Source organism: Anguilla rostrata, chromosome 11, assembly GCF_018555375.3.
Source record: "Anguilla rostrata isolate EN2019 chromosome 11, ASM1855537v3, whole genome shotgun sequence".
NCBI lineage: Eukaryota > Metazoa > Chordata > Actinopteri > Anguilliformes > Anguillidae > Anguilla > Anguilla rostrata.
This window is the reverse complement of record NC_057943.1, coordinates 9,937,220-9,946,713: the sequence shown is the minus strand read 5'-3', so window position 1 is coordinate 9,946,713 and position 9,494 is coordinate 9,937,220. Positions and strand designations below refer to the sequence as shown.

At 48.1% G+C, this 9,494-nt stretch overlaps 1 protein-coding gene across 1 annotated transcript in view; it reads left to right on the top strand.

Annotated features, from left to right (window-relative positions):
* The first annotated feature begins 248 nt into the window (after positions 1-248).
* Positions 249-9,494, top strand: part of plch2a (phospholipase C, eta 2a) — a 58,930-nt gene continuing 49,684 nt past the window's right edge. The window contains exons 1-2 of the mRNA XM_064297786.1: positions 249-1,298; positions 7,426-7,572. Of these exons, the coding sequence (XP_064153856.1) occupies positions 1,061-1,298; positions 7,426-7,572 (385 nt within the window). The 5' untranslated portion in view covers positions 249-1,060. The remainder of the gene's footprint in view (positions 1,299-7,425; positions 7,573-9,494) is intronic.

Genomic DNA, 9,494 nt, shown 5'->3' with positions numbered 1-9,494 from the left:
CAGCCTGTCCGCCAGGGGCCGCCTTCTGGGCTGAAAAAAGACTGGTGTAATTTGGTTGGAAAAAACAAGATCGGGTACATCTGTATCTCGCTGTCTCTTACACTCTATCTGTCTTTCTCACTCTCACTTTCATTCTCTCCATCTTTTTCTCTGCTTCTCTCTCTCCCTCTCTCTCCCCCTCCCTCCCTCCCTCTCTCCCTACCTTTTATTTAAACAGTCCTACAGCACACGTAAATCCCCCTCTGACAGGAGAGGCTGTGGCCTCAGCCGTGGATTACAGATTGAGAGGGATTTAGGGTATCTGGCTGACACGCGTAGCGGCGCAGGTGGTCGTTTGCGTCTTTGCCCGGCGTCACTCTTTCTTCGCTCGGCGCGAAGAGCTTCTGGAGCTCCTTGTGAAAATGTGAGTTTAATTGGACGGAAGAGCCTTGGAGGAATGAGGGAAGCGAAGGCAACACCAGAATCTGCTGCTGCTGCTGTAGACTTTCTCCCTGCTTCTTTTTTAAGAAATAGACCCAACCAGAGTCTTATTAATAGGAAAAATAAATAGGATTTTTTCTCTCTCTTTTTCCGCTATGTGAGATGACCTGATAAACCCTTTAAAGGCATTTATGAAAGAACATTAGCTGACTGTTGACTTTGGGATCAGGGATCTGGAAGTTTTCTGAGGTCGTTTTGTCAGGTGTGTGGGATTTGCACTTGTCTGGTGGAGTTTTTCTCCATTTTCTTCATGTTTGGCGGTGTACAAGGAAAGAACCACTAACTAAAGCCATCTCTAAAATGCAGTGAATCAAATGGACATCTGTAAATATTTGGAACATTCATCAGACTGAATAAACAAAACCTTCCACTTTGAATTCTAACAAGCAAAAACTGAAAATATTCACTTGTGTTAGCCTTTTGACTTAAGTGTGGTTAAATTCAGCAAATTTGTTCATAAACTAGCTTTTTTGGCTGTGAAGACTCCATTGGTGAAAGAGAGGCATTTTTTTCATTTTTAATCAGCAAGCATCAGTGTGACATTTTGACTTCGCGAAGAAAAAGCAGCCAGGTCTGAACGATGAGCACAGCAGTGATGAGCGTTTCCCAGGCAACCATGCCACCGTCTCCAGCGCCAGGTCCGGCCGCTAGGCCCTCCTCGCTGGACAAGCGGTCCTCTTCCGTGGAAACGGCGACCGTCCCGCCCCCGTCCTCCAAACTGCCGCGCCACAAGACCTCGGTGTCCCGCCTGGTGGAGGAGTTCTTCTGGATCGGAAGCAGCGTTCTGGCTTCCTCCATGTTGAAACTGGGGCAGTTCGGTAAGCGGTGCCAGCGGCCAACGCGGTCTTGTAGGACTCGTTAGGAAATCCTGTGAAACTGCTGACGGGCGCTTTGGAGAGTAGGGAAATGGGAAATTCGGTAATCGCCTCTGTGTGGATGACAGTCAGCTGGATGTGGCTAACGCAACGTATGATCGCGATGCCGTTAATCTCCTAGCTTCGAATGCACCTTTTTGAGTAGAGGTGTTTGATCCACCCCAGAGCAGATGTGCAGGCCGCTGAAAGGAGGTGTTTTTCACTGCGTGGCGCGATGGAGGCGAAGCAAAGAGCCTTGATTTGCCATTGAGTAGTGCACCGTGCAACTCAAAAGGAGGCTAAGTGTTGTGAAAAAAAGAGAAAAGTTTCTGTTGGTAATGAAAGGCTGCTTCTGGTGTTAAATCACGTCTAACTGCCACTATGTTTCCGCGAGTTGTGAATGTGATCACGTTGATTTGAATTGCACCAGTGACTCAAAATACTGTTTTCTTTGTGGGGGTGTGGAAGAAAGTGGTATTCAGGATTTAAATTCATGTAAAAAAGAAAAGAAAAAAAAAGAAAAAGTGCCCTTGTTTTATGCAAGTGATTTATATAGGACAGCCTGGCACCTGATGTGTTTATCAGGTTTTACGTTAACTTCCCTTTCAAAAACATGCTTTCATTGTGCTTGTTTTTAGAACTGGGTATCTTGTGTGTAAGCTGTGTAATTGGGTCTGGTGCTTTGCGTCAGCAGCTGTGTGTAGTGGTTGGACATATGGACACCAGACAATCCTTCAGGCTTAGGCTAATGGCGGGCGAAAGGGTTTTGCGGAAATCTTATGGCACGGTGGCCCAGATCGCTCAGACGGTTCCTTGTAGCCGACTACGACACCCCCCCCGCCCCGCCCCACCCCGCCCCACTGCTGAGCCACACGACGGGGTCACGGAGTCACCACAGTTGAACGCGGGCGTCGTTTTAGCCGGCTGCTCACTTCCCTCTGTTTTCGTTTGGGGTCTCTCCCCCTGCCCGGCGGTATGAAAGCAAAGACTGCTTGTTTGATGTTGCCTCTGCACATGACTGACCTCTTTTTTACCTCATAATGCTGGGAGCAACACCAGTCACCCTGCGTTACGGTTTCTATACGTTATGATTTATGAAATTTCAAACTGCCCTGTAGCACAGCACAAATAACCTGGAACTATTTTTTTATTGTTTTTTTTACACTCAACATAGCATACGCTTTTGACTAAGCACTAAATTCAAAAGGCGGAACAATTGGATTTCTGCAAAGTACTGTAATTCTGACTTTCAGGGTATTTCACTTTAATATTTCTTGCAATAAATAGCAGGCATTTAACCCTTTATAAGTATCATTAAGATATTATTTCATATGCAAGAAGTGGGTTTTTTCTAGAATCTTCTAAGAAGTTTCTCATCAATCAGGATCTGTCACTTAGCATAACGGCACAGGAGCAGTGCACCACAGGGACATGTAAACTGTCTTAGAAATTAAATGTGTGTCCTGCAGAGAATACAGTCCTTCGCTTCTGAATGCAATGTATTATTTATTTTTATATATCTGTTTTCATTCATTCATTCATTATTTTTCCAATATTTTAAATCCTGACCCTGTTTCCATGGCAACCAGTTTGGGCCCCGATGGTTGAACGGAAGTGAAATTGCCGCTGTGCACAAGCGTTCCTGCGACAAACTGCAGCTGCACCGACGGGACGGCGGAAGTGCTCCCAGCTCGCACCGTCAATTTACTGAAAACTTGTCGAGCTCTTTTCAAGGGAGAATTACTGTCATTATAAAATGCGTGTCATTTCACCTTTATTTACATGTGGGGGACATAAATCTACTGTCTGTGTTTTAATTTATGGGTCAATCAAATTGCGCATTAACGATCATTTGTTGAAATGCATTTGCTCTGTATGGCAGAGATGTTCCGTTTGATCCGCATTGTACATCTGTTGCAGCAGAAGATTGAAAATCTCTGCGCTCTCGGGCTGTGAGGTCCCTCTGTACTCATGTACCAAGTTGAGAGATCATAAAATCATAAAGCCATTATTGTGGAGTGCCTGCAGCAGAGCAGGAGAATATGAGAGCTCATTTCCATAATACCTATAGTCGCTACAGAAGAAGTTTTACTGCGCAACGGGGGTTTTTGCTTCAAGACAATCTCGCCCGAGACGCAATGTTTTACCTTCTGCAGTGTAACAGCGGTTAGCCTAGGATTCTCGCTCTTTGCTGGAAATACAAGATTTGGCCGTAGGTCAAAGCCTTTCAAGTGCGATCAATGAGCCCTGTTTGCCATATGGTCCATGACTGACTTCCGGCATATTTCACTCTACTTCTTTTTGGTTCAATCACGGAGTGCAATGGAAACGCAGAGGGAGAGATTTGCGGCGTTAGGGCTGTATCCGTACCGCACAGTCGGTGTTTAGTCACTGTGTACAGCGGAGATTAATTCTAAGTGGAAAGTGTTGCTAGGTGATGAGATGAGCCTGCGTATCAAGCGGTGCCTGCCAAAAATCGCATTTTATTGTGATTGTGGCAAGGATTATAGAGATTGTTCCAGCCAGTTCTCCTGCACAGATTTGTCTGATATCAGGGTGATAGACAGGTGAGATGTTAATTTCAATTTTATTTATTTATTCTTTTTTTAATTATCGCAATTGCTTTTAAAATCATTGGTTTTTAATTTAGTCCATTCTAAATGTATTCTGAGTTGTGCTTATAAAAATTACAGCAAGATTCTAACATGAAATTACACTTGCCTACCATGTGTTAAGTTCCCAATACTTTTGAATGCACCAACACCGTAAATCCAACATCCCTCTTAAGTCTGCCTATTTACAAAGAGTCCCCCTCCCCATTTCTACCACCATTAAAATGCATTGATGTACAAATCTTACTTAATTTAAAGGTAATAGCAATTTGTGTCTCCCATCTTGGAATTACACAGGCATCATGACTGCTCGTCAGCTCGGTGCTCTGATTCCTTGTGCCTTTTCTCAAACAGGTCATCTTGAGTAAACACCAACTCTGATCTTTAATTACAGTCACTAAGGTGGAAGGACGCAAGATGGCTTCTGCATTCCACTTAATTGGTTGGCTTTTATTTTTCTTTTGGCTTTGTCAGCCCTTTAATTAGCGATAGGGGAAGGGCATTAAGACCGTCTTGTTCTCTCCGTGTGCGTTTCGGGGTCAGGAGAGCAGCGCGTTGAGCTGTCGGGCTACTACGCCGTGCTAACGCGCCACGCTAACTCGCCCCGTGTCATTTCTGGAATGGCACTGCGGGTGAGTGCGTCGCGGTCTCTCCGGCGCCATTCGCCGCTGATGTCACGCGTCTTAAGTCCCGCTGCTCCCGGCCTCCTCCACAGAAGTGTGTCACAGTGCAGTCTGTCCATTACACCCTTACTCTTCTGCCTCACAGAAGCCTTGCCTCACAGACGGGGATCACACGGGGGACCCTTGGTCACCCCGCGTCTGCGCCGCGTACTCCCATTTGCCCTGACACGCTCTTGCCGCTCTGCCTTCAGTGTGTATGCAGCCATATTTATTTATTATAATTTTTTTAAAAAGCATATTTCCCTCAATGGGGGCAGGGGAGGGGGGCTTAACGGCAGGGGAGGCTGGGGTAGTTCTTTCGGGGGTTCGTATCGCCCGTCCGGCCTGCTTACCCAAAATGGCTCTTATGCGCTCCTCTCTCTCTTTTTTAATCTCTCTGCAATCTCATCATCGGAAACCTCCCCGTTGGTCAGTTCTCCCTCCCTCCCTCCATAGCGGCCCTCCCCGGTTCCCCGCCCTGGGGAGGTGACCGAGCAGGCCGTCCCCCCGCCCCGCTCCCCGCCCCGCTCCCTGCTCCCTGTCCCGCGCTGGCAGCGGGCCGAGCGGCAGATGTTTGTCTTCCCTGGAGGCCGTGTGAAGCTCTCACGAGCGCGGGCCTTATTAAATTTAGATGCGCCCGTATAGATTTTGGGCCGCGGAGGCAGTCAGACTGTTTCATTTTCGAGCGCAGTTTGTACACAAGGAGAGCGGCGCCTCCATTATTGATGTGCTGCTTGGCAGAGGCAGAGGCAGGAGTCAGAGACAGAGGCAGAGGCAGTGGCAGGAGTCAGAGACAGAGGCAGGAGTCAGAGACAGAGGCAGAGGCAGTGGCAGAGGCAGGAGGCCGCAGGACGGCTGGCTGGAGAGTAACTGGGCACGGCGCTGGGGTCTGCTGCATCGATGGAGCGGAGAGCGTGAGAGCGGCTCGGGGCCTGTGACGCTCCCCTGTGTGCGCACGGCATCTCACACAACTCTGCACGGCACCTCACACATACGCACACCAAACGCACGCCTCACACACACCTCACACACCACGTACAGGTCCTCACACATCTCACACACACCTCTGTATGGCTCCAAACACACCTTAGGCAACCTCTCACACATTGCGCATGGCTTCTCACACACACCTCACCCCCCCTCACACACCTCTCACACACCTTGCACACATCCCACACACACCTCACATGGCTCCTCACTCACCTCACACACAACGCGCATGACTCCGCACACTCACCTCACGCGGCTTCTCACACACCACACGCACCTCACACAGCTTTGTCACCGAGGTCATGCGCTCCCCTCATCAGAGTAGGCAGAGCCTAACTTTATGCCTTCACCCTTTTCTGCTACCCAGCACCACAGCCGGGAAGCAGGTTTATTAATCTTAGCGGCATAGTGATAATTATTCTTCTTATTTAAGCCATGAGAACCCGGCCCTTCTGGAATATCACCACAGTGCTGAATTTCTGGCCTCGTGCGTTTGGCCTGGGTTCTGAACACATCAGGGGCGTTCTCTCTATCTCTTTTCCCCCCCTCATTAACATGTGCGTGCCAAATCAGTGATGAACACCAGCAGGCCAAAGTGAGTGCTTCATAGATTTAGGCTTTCTGCACTAAACCTGTAATGAGAGCTCTGTTGGGTGGGGGGTGGGGGGTGTAGTGTTGTTTATGCCTGAACCCTCTTATTCTTGTAAATGTATGTACAGTTGGCAGGGCATTTGGAAGCCTCATACTTCTTTTTACATGATTAAATGGTCTTGCCTGTTCTGCAGCTTAATATCTGAGTTATTAGGAACACCCTCCGGTACAGGGTTGCAGTGTGAACACATCTGGCAGACACTTCAACTTTAAATGACCAATGCTGTCCCCGTCCCCCCATCCCCCCATACTAGTATATCTCCTAAGGGTGCACTGCTGCGTGATTTCAATGGCAGGTGGATATTTGAAATTTGTGCACATAATTGTTCTCTTTTTGCTTTGCGGCGTGCCCCCATAAATACTTTCCAGAGATGACTTTGCATTGCAGGTGTTTTTGTGTTTCATCAATAAGTGAATGGCCCAGTGGGCCTGCGGTACATTGTTTTAATGGAATCACAGTGCTGTGCACAGGCCTCAGGCTACTGTGTCTGTTTTTTTTGTTTGTTGTTGTTGTTGTTGTATAATTTCATGCGATGGCAAAGAGCTCAAGAGCACCAGATGTCCAACACCGCCCCCCCCCCCCCCCCCCCTCGCTTGCGGTGGCCGACCTCACATCGACCCTTCAGTGTAAACGAGGTGCGGCGGTTGTCTGTGTTGGGCATGTCGGCATGCCCCTTTTTTCAGCGTGCGCGCCTGCGTGTTGGCCCCGGGCCGCGAGGGCGTTGTTTGTTTCGCGCTCGCTCCTTTCTGTGCCGGAAAAAAAGGGGACGCTTGGCAGCCGTGCCTGCGCAGGTGGCGTTCCCGTCTGCCGGGCATACGCTGCGCGGACACGCGGCTCTCGCTCGCTCGTCGGGGCGAGGGGGTGACGCGGCGCCCGGTTCATATTACGCCTCGAATCGACGAGCGCCGCTCCCGCCGGGCGGCCTGACCCGTCCTGGCGACTTGAGGCGAGGGGACATTTTCGCTACCATAGAACGTTTGCGGGCAGGAATGGGCCGCTCATCCTGTCTTGACTTTTCCCCTTTTTGCCTTCACCTGAAACAACGACAGATGCATGAATGTCCGTCGTTTTTTTAGGATGTCTGACAGGTACTGCGTAGGCAGGGAGCGGCCCGCTGGTTCTCGCTAACGTCGCTAACGTCGCTAACTCTCTCCTCTCTCTCCCCCCCCCGGCAGTGGAGAAATGCATGAGCTCCATGCAGACGGGGACTCAGATGGTGAAACTGAGAGGAGGCTCCAAGGGCCTGGTGCGCTTCTACTACCTGGACGAGCACAAGTCCTGCATCCGCTGGCGACCCTCCAGGAAGAACGAGAGGGCCAAGAGTGAGTCTGTCCCTCGCCGCTTCGCGAGCTCGCCTTCCTTCCGTCCTGCCCCGCGTCACTTCCTTCCTGCGGTGGCCCTCCTGTGCTCATTGTTCTGGGGGGTGGGGTGTTTGTTGGGTTGTATACAGTCAGGTAATGTTTTACTCCAGAAAAATAGCATTGCAAATTCATTAAACCTCTGTATTGTGCTTTTATAGTGCAATGAATGCTGGGATGGATTTTGCAATGTACACTGTATACTGTTGTATGCTGGTTTCGGAATGCCAGTTAATTTCTTTCCACGTCAGTGGAATTAATGGGTGACAGTTTAGCGTAATGGGTACTGGGCTTGCAGCTCTGATGCTGTAGGTTCGACCTCCAGATAGGGCATTGCCATTGTACCCCTGAGCAAGGTACGTACTGTAAAGTACGCCTAAATTGGTTCAATAAATATCTAGCTCTATAAATGGATTGTATGTAAATGGGATGTAAGCTGTGTACTGCAGGTCGTTATGGATACGACTGTCTTCTAAATGCCTAAAATGTCGTAACATGAGTGAGAGGGCTGTGGTTGCAGTAAGAACATCGATGGACCACATCTCTCTGTACTCTCTCTCCCTGACCTGTGTTGCTGAGCCACATGACTTATGAGAAATTAATTAGCTCCTCAAGCTGCCTCCATTATTCATCGCTTTTCATTGGGAAGATGCGCTTGTCGACAGCACGTTTTAAAGCCAGGCGAATAAAGATGGAAGGAGATCCATAGTTTGCTGGCTTATGTCAGGGGAAAAATAATTTATTGTGTGCAATGTACCTTTTTTTCCCCATGAAATATCATTCAAAATGATGTGAGTTCTGAATTGTATAACTGCTGGCAGGCAAGCAATTTTTGCAGACTGGTCATGGGAAATTGTGCTTTTATATTAGCTTCTTACTGTAAGTGAACAGACATTTTACATGTATATTTAATTTGTCCTGAAATGTGGGAAAAAGAAAACAGCGGGGGTACAAGAGAAAGTCTGGAATTCAGCACTAAAGCCTTTTTACAAGGGGATTAAAAAAGTAAATAGCAGATGGTACGATGGTAGCAGGCAAATCGAGACTCGTTCTCTTTTTAATGGAAGTATTTAAATTAAGATTAATATCTCAGAAAGTTTAACAATTGCCCACTGGCCATTGAAAGTGAAAATTATGGTCTGGAAGCGGGCTTCTCTGCTCATCGATTTCTCCTGGCTGTACTGGGGACCCGTGTTCAGACCATCTTCAGTGGCACCAGCAGCATGGGGTCTCTGCATTATTTATCCCTGCGGTGGATAAGGCTGGTCACATTCAGGATGAGTCCTTAAATCGTGTGGATCCTAATTCACAGCGCCGCTCCACGCCGCTTTTTTCAGGACCTTTTGACCGGGACGTGTGCGGAATTCAGATTTCGATCTGGTTCACCTGCTTCTTAAAAGGCACCTTGGGGAGGTTCTTATGAAAAAGAAAATCTACCCTTGGGTTGTTTTCTCGGGTGTGCCGCGCATGTATAAATCTGTGATGAAAGTGTAGCTTACTGGGCACGTGCTTGGTTCATCCCACTGAACCCATCTCCCTGAGGTTAGTTTTAAAATATTTATTCATTACTTTTTAATGTAAGATCCGACTTTCAGTTCAATTGTAGTAGCCGTGCATGTTAAATGAAAAATGCACAAAATACATGTGCAAAATACACACAGCCACGTTTCAGAGTGCTTTCCTGCTTCGTAAAGTTTGAGTAGTGAACACTCTCCAGTGGTATCTATCACACACACACGCACACACACACACACACACAGTCGGGCTGAAGTTTTAGAATTCTGTTTTCTGGTTCAGAATGGATTGCGTTAATCTGTAGGTCAAGCCATTCGAGGCCTCCGTTTCGTGAAAAATGATTTTACTGGAAGGTGAGCTTAAGATCTCAT